A 26,662-nucleotide genomic window follows, 5' to 3' on the forward strand; every position below is an offset into this window, starting at 1 on the left:
TTGCATTTGCTGATGATCCTGAGCTAAATTTGTTCCTTTCTAAAAGGAAAATTTGTATAGAATGGACTAAAAGGCCTCAGGCTCCCCCAGTGCGGGCCTGGGGTGCTGGGATAGCACAGCTCCTCCCTGAAGCTGGCTAATAGAAATCAGTCCTGATTAGGATTAGTCCAGCCAGCACTGAGCTGGCAGGCTGATAATCTAATAAAAATTCCCAGGATTGGTTTACTCTGGGGAGGATTTGTGCTGGACGCGGGAGGAGCAGGATTAGCCCAGCTGTGTTAGGGAAGGGAGGGCAGCCCAGGGTGGGCAGGGAGGCTGCCGAGAGGGTGGGGGGAGCAAGATGGACAGCAAGAGTAAGTGGAAGTGACAGGGTCAGACTGGGCCTTTGTCCTACAGCCTGATTAGAGAGTCTGCCCCCAGTTTCTTACACTTTGGGATGTTGTCGGACAAACTGGAGCTTAAATCTGTCAGAGCACAGTAGAGATTGGAGTTGACATCCCAGGAACATATTCCTTGCTGTGCAGAAATCCAGCCCTGCTGGGAAAATGTGAAATGCCCACCCCAGCCCCCTCTGAGCTGGAGGAGATGAGCTCAACTTCTTCCTTTTAGCTGTGTTGGGTAGTTGAGGCTGAGCAGCAGAGAGGCTTGTCCAGAAGCTGGGATCTGCCATGAGTGATCTGTGTTGAATTCCATACCGGTCTCTCCAGCTTCAGCCCCTGATGGAGAGGAAGTCCTGAAAGCCAGGTTGCTCTCCAGCTGAAATCACCAGGCTTTGTTGCATGTGGTGGCCAAGGCACCCACCATATGTGAGTGAGAACTCGGCAGGAGATGTTTGTTCCTCCACGGAATCTCAGATGGGCAGAAAAGCTCCTTAGTACGCAGGGAGGAGGTCTGAAGCTGCAGGCAGTGACTCTTCAGACTGGGGCTGCCAAGGACTTCTTGGGCTGCTGTTGTTGAGGAAGACCCTTAACAGGGGAGACAGAGCAGGAAGGTAATTTTCAGGCAGTATCAGCCAGGCCGCAGCTGTGCAGGCAGCGAGGAACAAGCTTTGCAGTGTTGCTGGTTTTTTGGCAGCCTTGGAAGCGCTCTGTGCCCTGCGCTGGGTTGCTCGGGGAGCTGTTGGTGTGTCTGATGCAGCGCACAGGCATGGGGTGCTCCCTCAGCCCCTCATCTGGCTGCTCTGATGCTGAGCAGAGGGCACCAAGACAGCCTTTTTGCTGCAGGAATTCTCAGCCTGTAGTGCCTGGAATAACTATGAAAAACAGAAGTAACCCTGAAATGTGTGTGCCCATTTCCCTAATTTTAAATCAAGAGTATATGGGGGAAGAAAAAAGACTCAAAGTTTTCACCCTGATGTTGCACAAGATGATCTGTGGATTATTTCAGATAAATTCTAGTGCAGAACCTAAAGGTGCCCTTACAACCTGCTCTGGCTGCCTCAGCTGTGCTGTTTAGTGCTCCCTAGGCAAGTCAGGAGAGTAAGTAGCCCCACAATCTTCTGAATTCATCCTTTAACTCTCCCTGCTACTCCATTCTCCTCATCTTCAACTCATCTAGACTGACTCTTTTGCTCCTTGCCTGGGAAGTTCATCACAAAATCTCAGACTCTCTAAATGTGTCTTATCCCTGTGGGGACACTGCAGAGAGAGACCCTTTGGAGCATGAAGGGGGGAGTCCTGCCTGGAGCAGAAGCAGAACAGCCACTTCAGATGTTCCTGGACACAAGGCAGGAGCTGTATAGGATGCAAACCCCCTCCTTGAGTCAGAACTTCACAGAGAAATGCCCTTGGATCTATAGAGGGTGCAGATTTTGTGAGGGGGCTTTTTGTGCTTTCAGCAATATGCTGCTCCTGTGGATGGGCTGGAGCATTTCCCAGCTGAGTGGATCTGTCTATGGACCAGCATCCTAAAAGCTCTGGGGTCTGGTGGTTGTTTGGGACACTCTCCCCTTCAACTACCAACCCCTGTTCCCCCAAAAGGTAAAAAAAAAGAAGGAAAAAGCCTCTAAGATGAAACCAGGATAACTAAATAACAGGAGCCGTGTCCTCTCCAGGCTCGGGTAGCTGCATATATGATTGTCATCTTGATGAAATCCCCCCGGATGTAATGAGCTGATTTTCTGCTGTTAATATTGCATCTGCTGATGAAGGATTCGTTAGGATAATGGAACGAAGCTAAAATATAAATGACTCGCTGTCAAGAAGCAGCTTTTGCTTGTGTTCTCCTGACAGTTCCTCGGCCATGGCTAGGGAGTTTTGTGTGCTCCGCACATGTTTGCAAGGTGTGTGTGATTATTGGGTCCTGCATGAACAGGGCCACACGGGTGTCAGGGTATGTTCCCTATGAGCCCATTGCCTGGATACCCGGAGCCCTCTGGCACACCATGGGCACTGGCTGGGTTCTCTGTGCCAGAGGGGACCAAATGGTGCTGCCCCACAGAGCAGCAGCCAGGGAAAGTTGCTCCTTTGCTGAGCTGTGGCTGCCAGGAGAGGGGAGGGAGTGTGTGCTGCTGGAAAATCATCTACGCCTTCACTCCAGGTCATTTTTGGATGTGGCATGTTCCTTTTGTCTTCCAGTTTAATTGCCAAAGTTGCTGTGTTTTCTTTCTGAACAAGAGAAATCAGTTTAAGCATATTAGAAAGTGAAACAGATATTTGCTCACAAAGCTTTTGAGAATGCAGAGTATTATTTTCATTGAAAAATGCAAAAAATATCTTGATAAAAGTGGTTGTCGTACTGCTGAACAGTAATCCAACATCTGGACAGAAAATCTCAAAGTTCCACTGTTGGTTTGGAGAGATGGGGTTGGTTTTCCTTGCAAAAAGTAGAAATGAACCAGCTCTGTCATTGAGGGGATTTTAACTTCTAATACAATTTTGCACACGTCACCCCAGCACTAGTTTCTCACCCCATCTCAGGGCTGTGCACACACCTGAGCAGGTGTTAAATCATTGTTACCAGATGTGGAGGAGGGGAAACCTTTACAGAATACCTTTAAAGTATAACTTTTCAAGTATCTTTTGCATCTTTGACTTTCTGTACATTTCATAAAAGCATTAACCAAAAAATAAAATTGCCAACCCTTCTGTTTACCCTGTGCCTGAGGGCATTTGGTGTTTTGCCTTCAAGTCCATGGACACATGTCCAGTTCCTGGACCCATGAGAATCTCAGCTTTCACTGTTTGTTTGGGGTTGGTTTGTTTTTTTGTTTTTTTTTTTTTGTTTTTTTTTTTTTTTTTTTAGTTTTTAATCACATTTCTCTCTCTTCTAATTACCAAGGGAAAAAAAAAAAGAATGCAAACATGAACCATAATGGCTCAAAAATTAAATTAAAAGACCTTGTTTTCCATTATTATTTTTCAAATCCCATTTTTCAGCCAGTAATGTCAGGGATCAGAGCAGTGATTTTAGTTTTTCTTCCATAGCAGTTTTTCTGGGAGTGTGAGGTGGTGGTGTCCAGCCCCCCTAACCTGCACATCTTTGGTGGATATTTGAACAAAGCCTGGCCTGGCACTACTTTTGAGGAGTTCCTCTCACTGTTCAGACTCTTAGTGAGGAACATCAGTGGTTTAATTGAATCATTCTTTACAAAAGACCATGAATATCAATGATGGGGGAGGGTGGAGACACATGAATATGATGCTGGAAATTTTGCATTGAAATGTATTTGATGGAAAACAGCCTTCTGACCAAGTGAAATTCAGAGTGTGTGGGGATAAACATACATGTAGCACTTTGTCAGCCTTTTTGTGAAAACGTTTCTTTGTTTTTCTTCATGATGAACACTACATGGAAGAAAATTTTCAACTAAAAACTTATTTTCCCCAAGATACTTGGCAGGAAGAAGAACAACCTTTTCTGTCCAGCATTCTCTCAGAATCTGAGCTGTGCAAACATAAGGAAACAAGTGAGATGTAGTCGCCTCCCTGGAGGCCAAATGCAAGGGACAAGGAAGCCCAGGCATCTCCCTGTTCCACTGAATCCCTAGAGGCAACTCTGCCAGGACTCTGATATGCCAGAAAAGGCAGAACAGGGACATTTTCTAGGGAATGAGAGTTATTCCCAATGGGAAAGTGGTACAGAAAAAGCGGAAAACCTTTTGTGCTTCTGCACTTCATATTACACAAGCTTTAAAGTCCCGAACTCACAGAGGAAGAATCTGGCAAAGAATTTGCAGTTTCTTTGCTACCTCTTGGCGAGAGTAACACAGCCAGTCCCAGGAAACTGCAAGTTGTAAGCTGGGCTCCAAAAATGTGAGATCATCCTGGAGGTTTGGAGATGGAGTAGGGAAATGCTGAAGGGTATGACATTCTTGGACGTGTATTCAGAGTCCTTCAGCCTTTCTGGGCTTTTCTCTGCAGAATTAGCCTTGGCAAGGGGGAGGAGGTGGGCAGGGAGACCTGACCAGAATCCGCCCATCTTGGCATCTCTGAGGCTTTTTATACCAGTTGCTTAAGGGCAAAGAGCCAGATCCTGAGCCAGCATTGGTGTCAGCAGGGCCTCTGTGATTCACACACACTCGGGCTCTCCTCCCAGTGTCAGGGAAACTCTTTTGAGGAATTTGGTTGCAAATTCAAGCATGGCTTGGCTGGGACAGAGTGTCTGTGTTATGGGAGGGACCTCTTGGCTCTGGGGCTTGTTTTGGCAGGCTTGACCTATAGCAATGAGCCTGGGGGGATATCACAGACTTCTCAAATCCTCCACTTTGTTTTTTTCTCCATTTCCACTCTTGTCCAGGTACCCCCAGGGCCTCACAAGCCCTGTCACCTCTTCCCATGTACCAGGCAGGTCTCTTGGGCCATCACTTGGAGCATTTCTGTGTGCATGTTTCTGTATGTCACACTTGGTTTTTTCTAGGGTCCCCTGCTTCATCATTATCTTAATCACTGTTGTGTTAAGTTTCATGCTTCCTTTGACCTTTATTTTCGGCCTGGTTATGCTGTTTATATGCCTCTGACACTTGTCCCCTGGTGCTATTGCCAGGGAAACTTAGCACTGAGGCCTTTCCCTTTTCCCCCACCCCCTTGTCCCCTTCTGTTTAATTTTTTCTTTCCTCTTTTTTGTTGGTGGTGGTGGTGGTGGTGGTGGTTTTTTGGGTTTGTTTTTTTTTTTTTTTTTTTTTTTTTTTGTTTTGTTTTGTTTTTTTTTTTTTTTTGTCTTTTAACATGGTTTTCCTAAAAAGTTTTTTAATCAATCAAATTTGAGGCAGAAAATAGGCTTGGTCACGCCTGGTCCTTGGGTCGTGTGACACTCACTCAGGGTCCTGACAGCTCCTCAAAGGGGGCACCCGGGACGAGGAGGGGGGCCAGCAACGCGTTTCCCCAGGAAAGAGCCCGTTTCCATGGCACTGCCCCCACCTCTCCGCCATCCGCCAGGCCGACGTGAGCCTGAGGCTCTTCAAAAGGGGCGTTGGGAAGCGGGCGTGTGTGCGGGGCCGGGGAACAAAACGGCGGCGCGGGGGAGGCGGCGGCGGGGGCTGCGCCGACAGCTGCCGGGGTTCTCTGCCACCGGAGCTTGTGGGGAGCCAGCGGGAGCGACGGCGACGGAGCCAGGGCCCCAGCCGAATCTGCATAATCAGGGGCTTTTCATAAATGACCCATTTTTCATCCCCACTTAAGACATTTTGCTCAGGAAGAGCCGGTAGCCCTGGCGTGGAGGGACAGCGCTCCCCAGTCCCGGTGCACACCCCTGGCTCTGGCCTCCTCACTCGCTCTGCTCTCCTACACGCTCCTCCTCCTCTGCCGTGTCTCTGCAGGCTGGCAGGTGCCCACTCCTCTGTCAAATGCAGCTCATGCTGCCCTGGCCATGGCAGGGCCCTGCTGGGGCCGGGATGGAGGGAGTGTGGAGCCAGCCTCGTGGCTGTGTCGGTGCCGGCTCCCACCTTGGCTCAGCGTGTGCCACAGAATCCTGGGCGCTGTCGCTTTTTCTTTGGGTCCTCCCCGACTCCCTCATCTTTGCCTCTCCCCACCCTGCCCTAGGAAACCACTTGCCCTTCTGGCTGGCTGCCTCCCAGGCTCTGCAGCTTGGATTTTAAAACCCTTTTCTTCCCCCCAGTCCCTTTCTCAAGCTCTCTTCTCTCGCTCTGCTCCCTCCTGTCCTTCTTTTCCCCACGCCCTTTTCAGTTCTTCATTTGTGCAGGGTCTTTTTCTTTCTCTCTTTTTTATAATTAATGATTAGCTTTAATTGGTTTGCTTAGGCAGCCTGACAGCAAATTAGCAGGAGCCAGCCCAGGGCTGCCAAATGCCAAGTTTGGGGACTGCTATGCTTTACAGATGCCGTGGTGGGAGGTGAACTCCTTGGGATCCCCCCTTGGCACTCCCCTCCTGCTCTACTGGGCTGTGCTGTGGCAGTGCTGCAAGTTGGGGGTCTGGGGCCTTCCCGGGTCCTTGGTGCCATCTGTGCTGGGAGGCTGGGACTGGCAGTGGATGCTGTCCCCGGTCCTCTGTCCTTTGCCTGGCTCCAGCATTCCCAAGGTGGCCAGTGGGCACTAAGCTGCAGGGTTACCTCTGGAATGATCTGTGTCCCTTTCCTACTGCCCAGTGCTGGTCTTCCTCCTCCTTTTTGCGTGATCACCTTTATTGAGCTGGGCTCTGCTCAACAGGTTTGAACAGAGGGGACAGGGTGGGAGACAGGGCAGGACCTCCCAGGGAACAGCAAAGCCGGCAGCTCTACCCAGTGCTAAAGGCAGGTAATGGGGTTGGGGTGGGGAGAGAAGGGGGGGCTTTGCTCTTTTCCTCCTTTGCAGTGATTTCCCTTGCTTTGCTTTTCTTTGCCTTTTTTATAGCTCCCATTTTTCTTTTTTATGAGAGAGAAACTGCAGAGTTCTCCCAGGGCTGGGAAGAGCACTTGGTCCCAGGCTGCTCCCAGCCAGATGGAGGGGAAAAGAAAAGGGGGGCAATGGGCCCATAATCCTGGGAGGAGAGTTTTCCTGGTTAAAGAGGATTGGGGATAGAGTCTAGGACATTTCAGTGTGTTTTTTTAGGAAGAAGGGGTAGACTATGACCTATTTGGGATGCTTGTGAATTTTCAGCACAAAGCTTTGCTGGGAGCACTGGCATCCAACTGGGGATGGAGTTGGTTTGTGCTGCGCTGCTGGTGTTGCCTTGTAATAGCAGCCAAAAAAGGAAGAAATGGGAAATAACGCAAGTTTCCCTCTCCTTCAGCCCAGGCCTTTTCAGCTGAGCAGTCCAAGATTGGCAGGAGATGATGGCTGGGTGAGACTGCTCAACTGGATCTATAGAGCAGCCAGAATATTCCAGCCCCTCTGCAAAACCAGGAAGGTTTGTTGGGCTGGTGGCAGCATGGTGTGTTTCTTGTCCCCACGAATCCTGGACTCTCTCAGTTCTCCTTGTTTCAGGTGTTAAATGGGTGATTTGCCATTACTGGACACCAGTCCAACCCTCCCAACTGAGTGTTAATATGTACATATGCCTTTTTATGGGATCCAGAGCACATATAGAAGGGAAATCAGAGGGATGTGGTGTCTTCCTGGGATTTCTGTCACGGAGGAACGGCCTTTTTGTCAGTCACAGAGGTCCCTGCTGCATTCCAGATTCATGAAAGATGGAAGCCAGCGCAAACACGTCTGCTCTCAGATCTGCGTGTTGTTCATCTGTGAGTGTACTGGCAAACACCATGCTGTGCTACCTTGCTGCAGCCTGGCCTCTTTCCCAAAGACTGGTACGATTATAGCTCACTCAGGTGAAAACACTGATAATGCATATAGAGACTGGAGCTGGCAGGTCTCCCGTGGGGCTCAGAGGCTTCAGTCACAGAGCTCCCTCCCCTGCCCCTGCCCCTGCCCTGCTCAGGACGTGTGGCCGTGCACTCCCTCACAGCTCTCATGTCCCTCCCCGATCCTGACTACACTCTCATAGACCCTCACATTGCTTTGCCAGTGTTTTGCCCATTCGTTGAGCTTTGGGCCTCTGCAGAGCAAGGCTAGGGATGAGTCTTCCTATCCTAAGGGAAGAGAGAGAGGGATAGGAGAAGTGTGGGAAAAATATTTGCTACAAAAGTCATTGAGACCTCGCAGCCCATTTCACTTTTAGGTGATCTTGGTTTATTCCCACAGCAGATGTCTCTACATTGGCAGAAGATATATTTGATTTGTGACAAAACTTCCATGTTCTGTGGACTTGGATAGTCTCCTTTTCTTTTTCACACCCTACCCCCTCTCAGGTGGTGTTTTAAGGCCCTTTCCACTTTCCTGTTTGCATCTCACTGCCCTTCAGTGAACCAGAAGGGGCTCAAGGAGATGGCCACACACCGAACACCCTTGTGTGACAGAAGGGCTGGGACAGATCCAGCTGGTCATGACCTAGGCTGTGTCAACTGCTTCTCAGCCCTGTGTTGACCTGTGTCTAGGACTAAATCATGCTCAGGTGTTTTTTGCCAGGTGATGCTTGGTCTAGGATGGACAGGTGACCACACACCCAAACCCTGTAGCCGTAGCCATAACTGCTAGTGACGCTCGTGGTAGTCATCAGAGCTTGGGGATGGGCAGTGCTGGGGTGGCTGGATTCCCACCTGTAGGGCTGAGTGCAGAGGGCTCGGCATCTGCTTGCTTTGCAGTTTTATCGAGTTTATTGCTGTTACTGTACTGATCAGGATGCTTTCAAAACCTGGTAGTGCCACTGGAGTGTCAGGTGCTGTACAAAGTTGAAGGAAGGCACAGCTTCCTCTCTAGGAGAGGGGCCATCCCTCTCCCTAGTGTCAGAGCTGTCTCTTCCCTTCTAATTTTAGCAATGTGGCTGCCAGGATTCACCCTCTCCCTTTGCAGTTTAGGGGCTCCATGATAATCATGTAGTTCTTGACAACTGAAGAGCAGCTGAGGATCACCAAATGTTTCATTGTAGAGCTACAGGGAGGAAACTGAGGCATGGAGTTGAAGGTGCCTGAAGATGTCCTTAAAGCTCATGAAGTGACCCACTGAGGGATTATCCCACCTGGGCTCCGTGGTTCTCAACACAACCCATCCCACAGGCTGCCAACATAACCCATCATTGCAAAGGAAACAAGGAGAGCCCATGATGCCTCCTGTCCTGCCCTGTGCTGCCTTTGGCTTGTCTTGCTGCCCTTCCTTTCCTCTTCCTCCTCTGGCACTCGCTGCTGCCAGCAAATGCCCTGACTCCTGCCTGGACAGCCTGAGCTGGCTCCTTTAAGGCAGGCACGCCAGGGGATTGCACGCGGTGCCAGCCTTCACTGCGAGTGCCTCTCCCGCTTCCCCCTTGGAAAGTTTCCTGCCCAATTGTTATGTGCGATCCGATCTGAAAGTTGCTCTCTAAGCTTCTTGTCACATTTTGACTTAATGAAGTGCAACTGGAGTGGGAATTGGGGTTCATCACGCCAGTCTCACTGCGCTCCCTTGTTGTCAGAAAACAGGGGCGGTTGGGGACCGTAATGCAACGCTGCAAGTCGTTATCATTCCGGTCAGTCTGTTTAACACAAAATTAAACAAAGAACTAATTAGTGCCTCATGAATTAATAAATGCGCAGTTGCCGGGTAGGAAGGGGAGGAAGGAAAAAAGGTTGTTGAAGGAAAGATACTGAAAAAGTCGAATTAGGATGTTGTGTCAAGGGGGAAAAAAAAAAACTGAGTCCACTTTGGCAAAGAGTTTGGATCCATTGGTTTCCTTGGAATAAGCTCCCCTCCTCCTCCTCCTGCATCCTGCATGTCTGCTCTGGAGCAGCGATGAATGGCAGGCACAGGGAAGAGGCAGCTTTTCAGTGCTTCTTCAGGGGGGCTCACAAGAAAGATGGGGACAATCTTTTTAGCAGGGCCTATAGTGACTGGACAAGGGGTGATGGTTTTAAACTAAAAGAGGGACAATTTAGCCTAGATATAAGGAGGAAAATTGTTATGGCGAGGGTAGTGAGACCCTGGCACAGGTTGCCTAGAGAAGCTGTGGCTGCCCCATCCCTGGAAGTGTTGAAGGCTAGGTTGGGCGGAGCTTGGAGCAACCCGGTCTAGTGTAAGGTGTCCCTACCTATGGCGGGGGAGTTGGACTGTATGACCTTTAAAGGTGCCTTCCAACCCAAACCATTCTAGGACTTTATGATTTTACAATGATGTTCCCTAGAAGCTGGATCTGGGGTCCAGTAGCCAAATACAAATATTTACCCAAAGCAGATGTGGGAGCTAAGAGGTGGGGGGTAGAAGCCCATCACTGGAAAGGAGGGAGACTTCAAAGATGTTCATGGTGGGCAAGTCTCCTCTCTTTGTCTGAAGGCTTTTTTCCTGGGGAAGCCACAATTGACACAGTAACAGTGTGTAATCTCAGATTAACTATGTCCCAGCAGCCCTCCCCCTGCTCCTTGTCCTCTCTGGCCCCCTTCCCATACGGAGCAGTGTGGTGCTGGAGGCTGGCTCGCAGTGGGGCTGGGTGTGAGGGCCATGCCAGACGCGCACTCGGCCTTTCCCACAGGTGCTGTGCCGTGCCACACTGCGAGTGAGCGGGCTCGGCTCTGGCACATTGTCAGGCAGGGAAGCAGAGCTGGGGGAGGGAAGAGTCCATCCTTAAGAGGACATGTCAAGTACAATTAGCGTTATCTGTCTAAATATGTACTGGGAACACAGAATACAAGAGGAGGCCTGGCTGGCTTTAATGGAGACATATGCAAGGTCATATTGCCTCATACAATCCCCCAATCTGATTTGGGGATTACACATTCTAAGTAAATTGGCGTTATTCCTCTTGCATCATTGATAAGCTGAGGCCAAAAGAAGAGGAGTAAAAAAAAAAAAAAACAATTAAAAACCCAAACCCAAGAAATGATCATGCACAGGGGTGAGGGAATGAAGGCAGGAAGGCAGAGAGTCACAGGCAGAGAGCTTAGGAAAGAGGGAGAGAACAAAAGAGTGGGAGAGAAAAAACAGTGTGACAGAGTAGCAGAGAAAGCAGTGGAAAGAGCGAGGAAGAAAGGGAGAACAAAGGGAAGAAAAAGGTGGAAGAAGGGATGCCAGAAGGACCGAGGGTGCCAGGGTGGGAGAAGCACCTCAAGTCGGGGAGCTGTTACTCCAGCCGTGCCCCCAGCCTTTTTAGCATCAGGATTTGAGTGGGAAAAGAAGGAGCCAGGCTGGTAATGCACCTTCCTCACCCAAGGGGCTCCATTCTCCTGTCCATCCATCCATCTGGAATATCTCACCAGCTCCTTCCTGCTCTGGGTCCCAGCCAACACGTGGCATCTATCTTTGGCAGTGGCAGAGTGACAGGAGGAGGCCGTCCACATGCACAGAGCACCAGGGCCCCGCAACACAGGGGTGAGCCATGGCAGCAGCACAGAGACCCCTGAATCCCTCTCACTTTTGCCCTACGAGGGACCCAAGAGGGTCCCAGAAGGGCTGAGTGGTGGCACACACTGCTGCACCTGGAGAAGGGAGCATGCGGAGAGCCGGTGTGTGGCATGGACAGCTGGGGCTCCTGGATTCAACCATGGGCACACTGTGTTGTGACCTTGGGACAGTTTGTCATTCTACTGCCACCCTGGGCAGTTGTGAGAGCTGTTTTGGCAGGGCTGCAAAACACAGGTACAGGAATGGGCCAGGTGCCCTTGCCACTGTGCATGAAGCCACCCTGTGCTCATGGCCACCTCCGGGCTCTGGGAGAGGGAGGTCCCTGTCTGACTGCAGAGCAGTCCTCCCCCAGCCGTGAGCTCTCCTCCCACCCTGCCTGCACAGAATAACCCCCTCCAGAAGTCTCATGGCACGGCTTTTATGCTCTGTCACATTTTTTGAACATATGGTTTTAAATAATTCAATTTACTTTTCATGTGTTTTGCTGTGACTTTTTTTCCCCTGTCCCTTTTCTCCTTCCTCCTCTCTCTCTGCATTCTCCTGGGTGGAAAATGCACAGATGAATGGATAAGAGGGTTCAGTGACATGTGACCCAGTCCTGCACCCCATCAGCTTGTGACCCACAAGGTGTGCAAGGGAGGCCTCAGCATTAGCCCACAGGTGAACCTCTGGGAAGAAGGGGTCAACAGAGGAAATTTGAAGATTGGGAAGGGAAAAATTTGACGTGGAGCAGAACGCAGCCTTAGATGCATGGACAAAGTATGGAGCAGACCAGCACAAGGTCTGTCTCTGGTACCTAGGGAGCAGGATTCAGGCCAGTAATAGCTGCTCTCTCTGTGAAATTATTCCCAACTCTTATTAGGAGCCTCTTGCACAGAGAAGTGCCGTGGGGTGCATGGCACCATGGGGTACAGCCAGGAGCAGGAAAGCATTTTGTTCCCTTGTGGAGTGTGAATGTCCCGTGTTCTTACGCAGCTTTTATGAGTCTTGGCTCTTACTCAGGTGTGCCCTGTGTGTTAACTGGATCCTTTCTTTTCTCACTCCAGAATGAAGTGAATTTAGAGCTAAAATCGAGGCAAGAAACCAGGCCTTGAAATCTCCGAAAGGTAGGAGAGACTTCAGACTGCAATGGGTATGTCACTATGTCCTCCTGCGTTCTCTTTTCCTCTGTGCCTCTCTCACACTTATGGCCTGCTCACTGTGGCTGTGTCTGCACTAGAATTTCTGGGGTTGGACTGTTATTACTCATAAAGAGAGATGGAAACAGAAGAAGGTCCAGTGCAGACATGGCATATGTGTGTCCTAATCCTGTCTTCATCTTTGTACACCAGTTGTTCTGGGCACCTGGTTTTGTCACTGAGGGTTTTCCTCAATTATCTTCTCTGCTGCCTCTATCGTTACAGCTAAAAAAGCGTGTAAGGATTTTGGTGAAAGGGAACTGCTTTATCTTTATCCATGCATGCTGGGGGAGATGGATGTAAGGTCCTTTCACTGAATAGGGTGCAGTCTCCATCTACTGTGAAGTTTTGCTGAGCTCAGTTCACATAATTCAGATGGTGATGTGCATGTTCTTCTCCTCTTCTGCAACATTTTTATCTATTCAGACTGCAGAACCATGGTGGTAGTGTGGAAGCAGCTCTGTGCCTCCAGCAGAACCCAGACTTTCCTGGGTTTTCCCTTTACCTAGACCCTCATGGTCTGTCTTAGAAGAAAGCTTGACAGACTCCTAGACATGGATGGTCACTTAGTCTATGCCTGGTAAGAGTTAGAGGTCTAGAGTCCAGGGAAATGGAAGATGATTTTGTCTCTTAAATGCCTTATCTCCGTGTGCTGGATAAGACACTCCCTCTGCCACTTCAGATAACGGTTGCTGAGAAGTCCTTGCCACACTGAGGCAGTTCCTGCTGTCCCTGGCTTTTATTCCTGGCCCCAGGAGGACCATGAAGTTCCTTGTGTGTCACCTGAAGAGTTCCCACTCTCTCCCCATGTCTCTGCTCTGTACCCCCTGCATCACCAGACGCAGCTGGCCTCTTGCATTGCTCCCCTCCATCCCCAGGCACCAAGACAGGTCTGAGGGCAGGGCAGGCCGTGGGGAGGGTGCAAAGTGCTCTGCCCTGTGAGACATTACTCAGAGGTGCCAGGAGCACTCACTGCGGTGTGTGCGCTTAGAGCATCACTGCAGCAGTGGGGACCCTTGATGCCCAGTTTTGGGGAGCTTACGGACTGAGTCTGAGCAGCATCAGAGGGGCCCAGGCTGGCTGGGGTGGGAGGGGGCCCCAAGCTGGGCTTGGCAGTGTCAGAGGTGACCGGTGGAAGGCCAGTGTTATGTAAATACTGCTGCTGTAACATGGCAGGCCTGAATGGCCCTATGCGTCCATCCATCATTGCTGGGGAACAGAAGCCTCCCTGGGAGCATGGGGGGCCAGCAGTGTGGGGCATGCAGACACAGGCAGCATGTGCCCTACTCATAAACTGTTTGTTTTCTTTTTGTCTCTCTCGTTTCGGGGCACCCCACCGAGAGCAACTCTCCATTCTGTCCTTGCAACCTCTCCCCCAACCTTCCCCCCACCACTTCAGGCCTTCCTTTTCCTCCCTTCTTTCCCCGGCCCTTAAAAAAATGGAGGGGGAAAAAAGGGGGGAAAAAAAAGTCCCCCAGTTCACACTGCGGCTTCTTTCTCTGACTTCAAAGGCTCCTCATCATTGTTTGGGATCGGCAGGCAGTGGCCCTGAAAACGTGATCACAGCCGGGCACAGTGTAGGTCACCACTGAGCGCCATGCTCCAAGTGCTGAAAGGAACAGGCAGATTCTTCCCTTTTCATGCTTCACAACCCTGGTTACAGCGCTCTGCCTTGCCCGCGTGCTCCTCGCTGCGTGGCTGTTCTTGCTCTTTTCTCCTCCTTTTCCTCCCACCCTCCCTCTCTCTGTTTCTCTCAGGTCCCTCATTTCTCCATTCGTTTGCTTTCATCCTGCCCTTCTCTGTGCCCAGCATCACACACTTTTCACACTTTCTTCTATTCTTTCCATTACTTTTCTTCCTCACTGTCTCCTGCCTGGCACTGCTGCCACTTCTCTCTGTTATATGAATCACTGTTTTATTTCTCCCTTTTCCCTCTTCTAAAGGTCAGGTTGGAGGTTGATTTCCTCATGCTCCCTGCTCCTGTTTAGTAGCAGCCTTCCTCTGACATTTGCCCACATTTCTGTCTTCGCCTGTGATATCTCACTCGCTGTGCCCAAAACTACGGCAGTTCTTTAATTTCTGGATTAGTCCTAGAAAGCTGACAGCCCTCCCTGCAAAGGTGTGAGCCAACTGCTTTCATGTGCAGTGGGTTTATCCCCCAAAATTTAGCATGGCCTCGCATGGGGGGAGACAGCACACAGTGCCTGCCAGCAGTGTCAGCTTCCAAACTTGTTCTTTGGCTTTGCTGGTTAACCTGAAGGAGTGAGTCGGTATGGTTCATGTTGTAGATGGATTTGGAAAGCCAGGCTCTGATTTCATATATATCACAGGGAAACATTTCTATCTTGTAGGTCTAACGTGGAACATGACACTGATGGTAGTGCTGAGGGCAGAGTTAGGCAGGGATAAGGCAGAGGAAAACAGGCCCAATGGTTTGAACGGGCATCCCAGAACACTTCCTCAGTGGACTTCAATGAGGGAACAACACTTTGTTGTGCTGAAGCTTGGGCACGTTTGGCAGCACAGTGAGCCACAGCCAGATGGCAACTCCCTGCCTGCAGAACATCTCCCATCAATATCTGGAGCGTCATTTTGCAGCAGGGGAATAGCCCAGGACTCTGTGCCCCTCCAGCACCCATCCAAGGAACAGCCACCCTCTCTCCACCCCCAGAAGCAGAGATCATGGTGCTTGTGCCTCTGGTGATTTGTGAGGTTGTTTTAATGCCGAGGAGCCCACCAGGACTTGTCTCTTGCTAAATAGGCATATTAAGGGACATTGCAGCAGGGGTTATAGAGTAATAATTTGTTCTAATGAGCTGGTGTCACGTTCTCCCTGGCTGAGCTGTGCCCGAGCAGGAGCTGTGGTAGGAAGGGGCTGCGCTCACTGACCTGTCAGCCCAGGTTAATGAAGTACTGCTCCACTTGGGGGTCAGAGAGCAGGAGTTCAGCCAGTCAGCAGCGGCTCGGGGGGCCAGAGGGGAAGGATGGGGCTCTTCCCTGAGCTGAATGCCCTGGGGAAGGCCTGTGCCATGCTGGACGGAGCAGCAGGATGTACGCTATGGCACTGGGATCTCCGTGCTGTGATGGTGGCTTGAGTGCCACAGCCTCCTCATTAAACCATCTGCAGGCAGGGATGAAACCACTACAGCTGGGCACTGGCTGAGGCTTGTCCTCTGGCCTTGCAGGAGAGCCCAGGGTGACACACGTGGAAGGAGGCTGGAAAAGTGAGAGCACTTATGTTACAGATGCTTACAGGCACGAGGGGATAGGTGCAGGGAAGTGGCCAGTGGTGATGACCAGTGTCTTACCTAGGAAGTCTGCAGAGAGATGGTGCTCATCCTTATCTTTGTGCACAGTGTTATGAACAGCCTGAAGTTCTCTTTGTCCTTCCTGTTCCCTCTTTCTCCTCCCTTTATGCTCCCCCATGGCTTGCTGAGATCCTTTGCCTTGCAAATCTAATCAGTTTCTTCCATGCCTTCTGAGTACCTGGGCAGGAAGGACACCGGAACTTTTGCCAGTCCCCCAGCGACCACCCTTAGGGAGCAGGTTGGTGGCAGGACAGCATGGGCAGCTGTAGTTTGAGCAGGACTCCACATTCTGCAGGAGAAGCCATGAACAGGGAGTCCTGGCCCAGCTGCTGCCTTGGGGACCCATGGCCTGCCTCGTATCTGTGAATGACACTACCCCATCCATGCTAGAGGAGGATGGTGCCCTTGGCCACACCAGCACCCTGAGGTCTACAGCACGAGTCCTGTATACTGTCTTCCTCCTTCTCCTCCTCCCACTCTTTGCTCCCCCCCTGCTTCTCTTTGCTTTTCCCTGTCTCCATCTTTCTCTCCCTTTCATCTACTCAAAAGGCTTTACTCTACTTCCTTGTCACCCTAATTGATTGCATTAACCTTTCAGCGTATTGGATTTCCCCAGCACCGTGCAGAGAGCACTGTGCAATATGCTTATAATCCGGGCTGTAATGGACAGGGAGCAGTCAACGAGCCCCTGCTCCAACAGGTTCTGCTGACAACTTCTTCTCAGGGAGGGGGAGAGGAGTGAACCGGTGGGACCTGGGGCATGGCTGTCCTGCAGCCCATGCAGACCCAGCCTCAGTGCTCCCCCCTGAGCAGGCTTGTGTTAGCTTGTGAGAGTGGAGTCCTTGGAAAAGGATCCAGCTTGGGAAGCAGGGAGAAGATGTTATATTTGACCTATTACTTGTAATTTTTCCTAGTGTTTGAGCACAATTCTTCCTTATCTGCTTGGTCTACAGTTTTCTTCCATCTGTTCAATACTAAATTAATGTACACTTTACATTTAGGCACTTGTTGCTAGTGGCAGGATGAAAAGACAGTATCATGGAATCTTCCTGTTTTCACATCATGCTTGCCTCTGCCTTTTCCTTTAGGATGAGGATACAAGGGAGATGGACATTTTTCCTCAGATTTCAAAGAAAAACATAGGAATATTGTGTTGATGAGAAAGACAGCATCAGGATGCAGAGAGATCAGGAGACAGAAGCCCTCAGTTATATCTCAGGCTTGGCCTTGGATAAATCCTCTCACACCTCATTTTCACCCAGGATGTCGGAGGTGTTCTTTCAGTGCTGCAGTCTGCAGGAGGGTTGGGGAAGATGCAGGGCAGTTATTGCTGCTCACTGAGCAAGGGATGAGAAAGTGGCTGCAGACAGGCAGTGAAGCTACACGGCCAAGTGTAACTACTCACACTGCCTGCGAGGCAGGAAATAAACCCACAAGGTCAGTGGCAGGAGCATGTGAAGCTGTGAAAGGCCTGGCAGACTGCTGGTGGCCAGGGCAGAGCCAAGAGATGCTTTGGCATCCTTTCTTTTAAAGGACTGGAGTGATGGATCTGCCATAGTCTCCTGGCCGTGGTGCCCCCTTTAAAGCCTCCTCGCCATAACCTCAGTTCAGCACAATGCTTTGAGCACTGGGTTGAGTTTTCCTTAAGCTAAAATTATTTAAGCAAATATTTAGGAGTTTTGTTTGACATGGACCATAGGATGAGACGTAGACTCTTGTGAGACCCTTTTGTAGGTCTCCTTTTCAAACAGCATTTAGCACAAGATGGTTCTTCATTTATGGTTACAGCTCACAGTGTAAAAAACAGCAATAGTGGAAGGGTTGCTGGTAACTTCATAGATCTTTAGTTCAAGTTACTTCATTTTGTTAAAAGCAGTTACTCTGTCTCTTCAGAAGGTGCCTGCTCTCCCCAGGGGATGGCCTTTAGAAACTTTGCAAGTACCTGAGCACACCAGGAGGAGGGGACAGGGCTGTACCGTGCAACCTAAAGGTAAATCCCCAGTTTTTCCAGGAAGGAACATGAAATGACAGGAGTCAGAGGGAGGAAAAACTTTATTCCAGGTGATCATTCCAAAAAGTGGAAGGCTCCTTACAAGCCAGGAGGTAGTTAGGGAAGGGACTTTATTTTTAGGTTAAATAGAGAAGAACTAGGAGCAGGAAGCAAAGGATGAGAAATTTAAAAGAAGCTAGAGAGAAAGCGTGAGGGAGAGCAGCACCTCCTAAATGGAAGGGTAAACAGGCACTCCGAGGCATTAACTTAATTGATTGTTCTGCAACAGGCTGAACGCTGTGTTACTCTGTCACCGTGGCAACAACCCAAAAAAATTGTCAGCCTGTTTGGATGAAGTGAAGCGAAACGTTCTCTAATTTGCGGTGATCCGGGTGTTTGTTTTCCTTCCAAAGGGGCGGGGGGCTCTATTGATCTATTGTTTGCACAGAGTTTTTTTTTCATGGTGATATGGGGAAAGCAGGAGCCGGGGCAGGTGAGGCAGCAGGGGTGTCTCTGCTGTCTTTCCACAAATCTGCCAGGCCATGTGAAGCCAGCAGAGGCTCCAGTGGTAGGAACCATCCCAAAGAAGCTGGAGGACAGGGGAAGGTGTTTGCGTGTGAAGAACTCGTGCCAAAAGCATTTGGCTGTGATAAACTTGTGCCAGGGCTACTGCTTTGGTCCATCCTGTTCTCATCCCTTTGGGCCCTTGCAGTTCACAGAATCATAGAATCACAGAATGATGGAATATCCTGAGTTGGAAGGGATCCACATGGGATCATCAAATCCAGCTCCTGGCTCTGCCCAGGACAACCCCAAAAGTCACACCAGTTCCGTCTGTATTGGAGTCTCTGGTGTTAGGTGGAGTCAGCAACAACTGCCTCAGGGACAAGAGCAGCTCTGTCCCCCTACCAGCACCCTTTCTACATCCATGCTATTCTGTTCCATGTTACGTGTGCAGACCTGTGTCTATGCACAGTCTGTGCTTGTGAGAACATATCATTACACACTTGGGGGAGATACAGGAATCGTGTTTATCCTTATCCCACATCTGTGGGGACATAACAAAGTCCCTGCTTTGAGCTCTTTGTTACAGCAGAGATGAAATCCCTGGGCCAAAGGAGGAGGGATTTTGTCTCCTGGGATATGGGGTCAATCTGCTCCAAGAGGCTGTGTGGGATGGGAGATGGGGATGGACACAGTGGGATGGGTGACCTGCTGCAGGCACAGCTTGGGGCAGAGCCAGGGGAGCCACACAGATGGGAAGAGGTATCATAAGTTGTGCAGCGACTTGTGCACCTTGTCAGCAGCGTCTGGCCCTGCACAGCCCTGGGGGCCAAGGAGGAGCTCCTGGGGATGCCACTCGCTGTCAGCACATGCTTGGTTTCAGAGTGAAATGGCGCTGCAGCACTTGCTTCACCTGGGGATTGTTCAGGCAGAATGGGAAAGCGCAGGGGACTGGGGAGCAAGCCCACATGGCCAGGGGCGAGCAGCAGGGCCTTGTGCCAAAGATACGATGCCAGGAGACAGAGGCTGTGGCAGGGGAGGGGAGAGCTGGCAAAAAGGTGCCTTACAGGTCTGCAGTAGGGGGAACAGGCAGCAATGGCCCAGAGCCAGTGGGAGGGTGAGTGGCAGAGGTGGCTCTGGGCCAGCAAAGGAGAGTAGAGTTTCCTCATGACGGGGGATCAGTAGGAGGGACAGGCTTGACCTTCCTTGTGCTTGGCCCTGCAGGGAGGTTTCATCCTCAAGTTTGGGGTTTTCTGCACTCTCGCGGCATTGGGACACCCTGGGGGCAATCCCATGTTACCCATACAGGCTGATCATCCTTGTTACTCCTCAGCAGTGCCCCGGCCTATGCACAGCTAGTCCAGCTGCTGCACAAGGGCACAAGATTTCAGGGAGAGCTGTAGAATATGTTGGTGTCAACTGCTGGAGGGTGTTGCTTTGTGGGGTATGCAGGGGCAAAACCCCACAGTATATTCCTGTGCTCTTCTTGCCTCCCTCCCTGCTCCTTTCTCTGTTGTCTTAGGGAGTTTTCCTCCTCTGTACTGGTTTTGCTTTATCGCCTTTTCCCCCTTCTCTCTCTCTTCCCCTGTCCTCTATTTCATTCTTTCCATCCAGTTTTTACCTCTTCTGCTCTGTTCCTCTTTTTCACAGTGTAGATGTGGGTTGGGGATAAGTGACTGTGGCTGGTGGGTGAACAGTGTTCTGAGGCACCGTGTCCTGCTAGGGCACCTGCCCCCATGCTCCTGGTGGGTGTGTGTGGGTGGGGTACCACGGGCATGGGAGAGAGGAGTGCTGCATGTCTCCTGGGAGAAAGCTGAGCTGCCAGTGAAAGTTTGGTGGTTATCAATGTCAGGAGAAGCTAAATAACCCTGTAACTGGTATGAAGGTGAATTCACGGTCTAGTGAGCACTGAAAATAGGAAAGGGCTCTGAGACAGGCAGAGTGTGGAGAGCAGAATACAGCTCGCCCATGGCTCAGGGAGTGGTGTGTTGCTGGAGCAGTGCGAGGACATGTGCTGATGCCATCCAGATCATCAGCCATGGCAAACCGCCTTCTGGGGGACTGGGCAGGACAGGGAGGGTGCTCAGGACTGCAAGTTTGGAGACAAATGAGACGTGTACACATTGACATGGCAAGAGCACCCTCAGAGAATGTCTGTGGGCAGCCACATCTGACTGCACAGCCCTGTAGACATATGTGGGCAAGTGCCACTGTGTGTACACACGGTGCCACAAGGCCATGCATGTCCATGTGCACAGACGTGCAGACAGCCATACCCACGCAGGCAGGTACACACCTCTGCGTGTTGTCCTGCGTGGAGGAGCTTCCACAGCTCCGTAAACGTGGGGTCACAGGTGCACCCAAGCTGCCAGTGCAGTGCTCTGCCACCTGTGTCAGCTCGCAGTCACGCCAAACTCCTTTTTGCTGTAACTACACTCCAGTCAAGCAGCACAGACGGATTTATCCCAGCATATCTTGGATGTCTGTGCAGTTGCCTGCTGTGAGCAGGAGAAGACTTGCGGGAAATCTATTTTCCTTCCAGCTGGGAGAGGCTGATGCCTTGGAGAACCAGAAGATATGCAGAGAGGAAACCCCCTTCAGCTCTTCACCTGGAGCTGGTAATCTCCTTGCACCAAATCCCTGGAACAGGGGAATTGCATTTTAAGCTCAGCCAGTGGTGATTTAGTGTTAGACATTTGCAAAAGAGACTTTGATTAATTCGTAGTAAAATCAAGTAGCACTTGGGTGCCAGCACCACATTCCAGGGTGAGACAGCGACCAAGGTGCGCGCTGGGCAGGCTGCCAGGTGCCTGAGCAATCCCCGCGGAGGTGGCAGCGCCATCCAACCCACAGCCTCTCCCTGCTTGGGCTTCTTAATTATTAATTTATTTTTCTCCCTTCCTTGGCAAAAAAATACTATTTGGTAACGACCTCAAATTGCAAAATGCTGATGATTTGGAGAATGTGTCACAGAAGCTCCAGGGTGATAAAGGGGAGACCAATCCCAGCCAACAATCCGGCTCAGCCAGTTTGCCTATTTATTAAAGAAAAAGCCCAGATCATTAACTTTTTTGTTGTTGTTCTGTTTGCGGGCAACTCCCTGCTGGCAACTTTCGGGTGCCCAGTAAATTAAACCAAGTATCGGCCTGGTTCAGGGCAACCTGAGCTTCTATTTAGAGCTGTGAGAAAACTGGCTTCGTTTATGTTAGCACGTGAATAAACCCTTTAGGGTACCACGCAAACGTGCTCTCTGGCATAAAAGCAGCGTTGGAAAATCCTTACTCTTGCTGCCTCGTGGAGGGTCAGGTATTGTAACTGGAGAGCTGAGCTTCCATTCTCCTCCCACTACTTGTTCGCACAGTTAATTGCCCCTCGACACCTCGCTGTGCCATGCTGGTCCCCAGAGAAGCAGGGCTGGAAGAGAGCATCTGTAGGCACAGGCTTTGTTGGTTTCCCCATTTGCCTGCTTGGTTTAGTTGTTGAATAAAGAACAGTTTAGGGATGGGCTTGCCTGCCTGGTGTCTCTGTGAACTCTGAGAGTCCCCTTTGCTATCCGGGAAGGGTGATTACGTCCCCCTCCTCTGGAACATCCCACGTGTTTGCTGAAGTAGTGCTTCAAGCTAAATCAGTTTGCTGAGGGCTCCAGCTTCCCTTAATTCAGTGTCAGGACCGGGCTTGCATGGCCATTATTCAAGAAGTTTTATCAGAAGCACAAAGCTAGCATCTGCCCTCCTGCTTCCCTCTGGGCATCACCAGCTCTCCTGCCCTGCCTTTGGCACACAGAGACTCAAGGGACTGCCTCACCGAGCCCATCTGCAGGCAAAACTCGTTCCAGCTCCTAGAGAGTCTCGGCTGTTTTACTAGCTGCGGGAGCACGGTGGCTTGTCACTAGTGCCTGGCACAGCAGCTCAGAAAACCTGCCGCAACCGAGGAGCTCGTGAGGGAAAAGGGAGCAAAGACACTACTCAGATGGCTAGCCTCTCCCCTCTTCCAAGCCAGCTTGCTGAGCTAGGGCTGGACTTTAGGTTTTAATCTCAGCTGATATCCACACACTTTCTCTCAGAGGTAGCCACCTTCTTCCCTAGGCCTGGCTCATGTCCCGCCACACTCATTTCTCTGGTGAAGCTTGCCCAGACCCGTGTTCACGTGGGTGATGATGGGAGGAGAAGGGTATTTTTCAAGGTTTCTGCTGGGTTTTTTTCTTCTGAAATATAAGGATGTGCAATTTTTTTAGTTTCAATTTAGCATTGGAGAATTTTATAATTTAGTAATTAAAATCTCTGATAGGCTTTAGAAATTGCAGCTAATTGAATTTAATGGGAAGATGATTTTCAATTTTATTTGATTACCCGGACCCCTGGCATTGGTATTTATGGGAAAAAAATGGGAAATGTGCTGTGTGGGCTAAGATGGCATAATTGAATTAGGGCTAATCGGATTTCTTCGTCATGAATTTCACTATAATTTTCCTATAATTTTCCATTAGATATCTAGTTTACAAATATTCACAAAGAAATGAAGCTCTTTCGGAATGGAGATTGCTGGCTAACAGGATTACAGGGACGATAGCTCGGCACTGCCAGCCCGGGCTCCTTCAGTAATGCAATCGCTGCGTCTGCCTCACACTTAGCGCCCGCCGCTGCTCCCCGCACCCTCCGGCCCTCTGCCAGGGCTCCCGGGGGCCGCGCCTCCGCCGGGGCTGTGCAGCCTCTGCACGGCGGTGCCCAGATGCCACCGGCGGCACACGGGCTCCGGTGCCCAAGCACCGGGGGCCTCCCGCCGGCGCTGCGCCTGCGTCCCCGCCTCGCTCGGAGCCACTCGCATGCGGTGCTGGCACATCGCCTGTGTCAGCAGCGTGGAAGCTCGGGCAGCCCAGGCAGGGCCAGCCCACGCGGGTACACGCGCAGCGCATCTCGGGCAGCTCTCGGAGCGCAGCCACCACCAGCTCGCGTACGAGGGGACGCTTTGCCTTCCCTCCCTGTGCTGTGGTGAGGATCCTGCTGTCACATTCCGGAGGAGGAAGAGCAGTCAGTCCTCACTGTGTGCAGTCCTGGGTCTGCTGCCCATTTCTTACCTCCTCCATCATCTCCCCTCATTGTCATTTCTAATGAATGAGTGACTGCTCCATTGGGGACACTCCCTGACAGTGCTGTGTAGCTGCCTCAGTGCCCCACTTCTGCCTGTGATGGGGCAGGTAGAGCAGAGCAGACAGTGTGCCAGGTTCCCTCTGCCTTCCCTCCTTTCTCCTCTTGCCCCTGCCCAAGCCACACCAAATCCAGAGTGAATTTATGTAGACCAGCCCTACTCCACAGCGTCAGTCCTGTAAAATCCAGCCTGTCTCTTGACCTGCCCCATCTCTGTTACTTGCTCAGCTGCATGTTGGGAGCCTTTACCAATGTGCCCGGCCCATGTCAGGACAGAGCTGCTGGGGGAGTCGTCATTGCCCTGTAGAGTAAGTAGGGTAGCAACTCCTCGCTACCCAGTGCCCCTTGGCGTCTCCGTGGCATCAGGCCTTTCACATGTGTCCAGAGCAGGATAGTCTCTGCTAAAACATCCATGACAATCCAGCCCTGTACTGGGTGCCCAGGTGGGCACACCAGTGTGCTGCAGGACCATGCACAGGGCTTCCCACATCTGTGCATTTACATGTGACTCTGTGTGTGTGCACATGGCATGTGCTCACATTTTTGTTTGCATCCAAGTGTGTCTCTGCAGGAACGCAGACTGGCTTGCACATCCTCTAGACAGAAGTCACCGTTTCGTTTTGCGCTTGCCCCGTGCTCTGTAGGAATAGGTCTTGCCCAGACTGGGACCCATCCTTGGGCAGCAGTTTCCCATCCCAGCTGCCTGCCTTGCCAAGCCTGGGCTCAGGGGCTTTGTGGGGTTCAGGGTGGTATTTGCTGGTTTTGCAGGCAAAGCACCTGCTTTTGAGTGCCAGGTACCTTCCCTGTTGGACCTGATGCCTGGGTACGACTATGCCCTTACCTCCTCACCCCAAAATCCCCAGGCTGCACTTTTAATTGCTGCAGTAAATTGTAACTAATTGTTAGTGCATTCAAACCCCTGCCACTCCTTCCCCCCAAGTCTTGCTGGGCCCCTGTGGAGCACATGCCGTGTACCTTCAGTGCTGTATGGCCCGTTCCCAGTACATTCATTCCCTCTGGGCAGTGGTCAAGAGGTGAGCGGCACTGGCTTCCAGCAGATGCTGGAAGCTGTGGAGTGCCCGGAAAAGCAGTAGCCACATGGTGGGGAGCTGGTGTCAAACAGTTTGAGTAAGGCCAAGGAACAGTAAATGGCAGAAGCACTCCCAGCAGAGCCCTCCCCAGCACGCTGAGACTTAGCACAGCTGCTTTGGCAGTGGCTTCTGGGAGCCATGTGCCAATAATGTGCTTGAAACTGAATTGAGAAGGAAGGAGGGAAAGAGAAGGAAAGGGAAAGAAAGCATGGATTGTCTGCTCCTGCCGCCCAGGCCCCGAGGCCTTTGGGCACCTCCCTTGACGAAACAGAAATCAAACAAAATTACAGAAATAGGGCAAGAGCATTTGCCTAATAGACTCCCCAAGCAGGAGCAGGAGGAGGGGCACAGCACTGCCAGATCTCCAACCTGCAATCTGAGAGCCAGCACCCCGATCCCACATGAATCCAGAGCACAGTCCCAGGCCCCCAGGCCAGCTTCAGCTAAGGAGGGAGAAACTGCCAAGAAAATGGGCTAAGCATAAAAAACAAAGGTAGAAGAGACACAAAAAGGGGGATGTCCCACATCTCAGTGTGACTCACCCTCTGCTCAGCCCTGGCACACTGTCTGTGGGGAAAGCATTAAACTGTAATAATAATAAATTAATCATCCTTCCCCCTCCCATTGCACTTTTCATCTGAGGAGCTCTGAGCACCTGGCAAACATTAATTACCAAGAGCTTCTGATGCCCCTGGGAGGGTGGAAAGGGACACAGACAGATCTCTTCACCTGCCACAGAAGGGCAGACGTGGCTGGAGCGGATGGGGCAGCTCTCACCACGGTACAGAAGCACAGTTCAGAGCAGGGTGAGGGGTGCTGCCTTCCCTCGAGTGCTCCTGGAGAGCAGGGGGTCCGGGAGCCTCTTCATGCCAGGGAACGGTCAGAGGCAGCTTTTCCTCAGAGTGGATCCATACCCTGGAAGGATAGGGGAAGGAAGGGAGATGCTACCCTCATGGGGGCACAGGAGCAGAAAGCTTCAGAGCCCTTGAGAGAGGAAAGAACCAACTTTCCTTGGGTAAGAGGCAAAGGAGGGAGTATGGGGAAATAAAAACCTGATCCTGTGACAGGAGATCGCTGAGATAGAAAATCAGGCCTTGCCATTGCGTCAGCTGCAGGGTGTGGATTTCACCTGAAAAAACACCTTGGCAAGTTGTTCCTGCAAGGAGGAGTGGGAGGGACAGTGGGAAGTCTGTGGAGGGGATCCTCCAGGTGTGTTTAGGTTGTGTGTGTGGGTTCATGCGTGTCATGGTGTATGGATAAGTGTGTATTTGAATGCCAGTGAGCACAGAGTATCATTTTCTTTGTGGAGAGCATATGCATGTTGTGTGTGCATGCTGGGATGGGAGGGGTGAGGAACATTTGGATACTGATGTGTGAACGTGCTCAGCTTGGTGCACGTAGGAGAACAGGTATGTTTAGAGGGGCTGTGTATGTGTAGTGACATATCTGTGTGAGAAAGTGTGTTCCCGTTGGTGAGGAGTTGGAGATACAGCTGGGGCCTACTCTCTCAGGGAACAGTGGTGGTGAGCAGAACTCCCACTCCTTAAATATTAGGTTCACAGGAGAAACAAAAATGAAGAAATCTGATGTAAAGTGCAGTGAACTTACGGGACCTGTCAGCAAACTCAAACGTAGAAGGAAGCATTGAGTCCAAACTGAGCTATTACAGAGCCTGCACAAGCAATCCTGTTCTGTCCATTACTTTGCAGGGTGGGATATTCCCTGGCAGGTGCTGTAGTGCCTGACTCAGGCGTACGGACCAGGGCAGGCTCTGCTGAGGATTGTGGGTGATGTTGGCTGGGCTGGTGCCTTCGCTGGGGCCCAGTGAAGTGCAGACAGGCAGGATTTTAAAGGCAGCACCAGATGACAGTGCTGATCGGAGCTTGTGGCGTGGCTAGAAACCAGTGAGTGGGGAAGTTGGGGCAATGCTGATAAAAGTTCTTCCCCGTGTCTCTTAAAGCAGGAGCTTGACTGCACCAGGTGGGAAGGTGAGGCCTGTACAGGGCTCTGTTCAGGAGTGCTGCTTGTCTGGGCAGCCCCCAGGCAGGGCACACTTGCCTCCTGCCTGACACTGCTGTCCCCACGTGCTGCCTGGCCTGGAAGGTCCCTGGGTGGCTCCGTTTCACTACACTTTGTTTAGATTTTTTTCTG

At 51.1% G+C, this 26,662-nt stretch overlaps 1 protein-coding gene across 5 annotated transcripts in view; it reads left to right on the forward strand.

Annotated features, from left to right (window-relative positions):
• The window catches only part of CASZ1 (castor zinc finger 1), a 198,403-nt gene that overhangs the window by 80,957 nt on the left and 90,784 nt on the right, over positions 1–26,662 (forward strand). For 2 of the 5 annotated variants that reach the window (XM_048326118.1, XM_048326120.1), the window contains exon 3: positions 12,343–12,428. The exons of 2 other annotated variants lie outside the window; for them this stretch is intronic. Coding sequence is in view for 1 of the 3 variants with exons in the window: in XM_048326120.1 (XP_048182077.1) it covers positions 12,425–12,428 (4 nt within the window). In the remaining 2 variants the exon portion in view is untranslated. The remainder of the gene's footprint in view (positions 1–12,342; positions 12,429–26,662) is intronic. One more of the 5 variants, XM_048326117.1, reaches the window with a different exon arrangement.

The sequence above is a fragment of the Corvus hawaiiensis genome, chromosome 22, assembly GCF_020740725.1.
Source record: "Corvus hawaiiensis isolate bCorHaw1 chromosome 22, bCorHaw1.pri.cur, whole genome shotgun sequence".
Taxonomy (NCBI): Eukaryota; Metazoa; Chordata; class Aves; order Passeriformes; family Corvidae; genus Corvus; species Corvus hawaiiensis.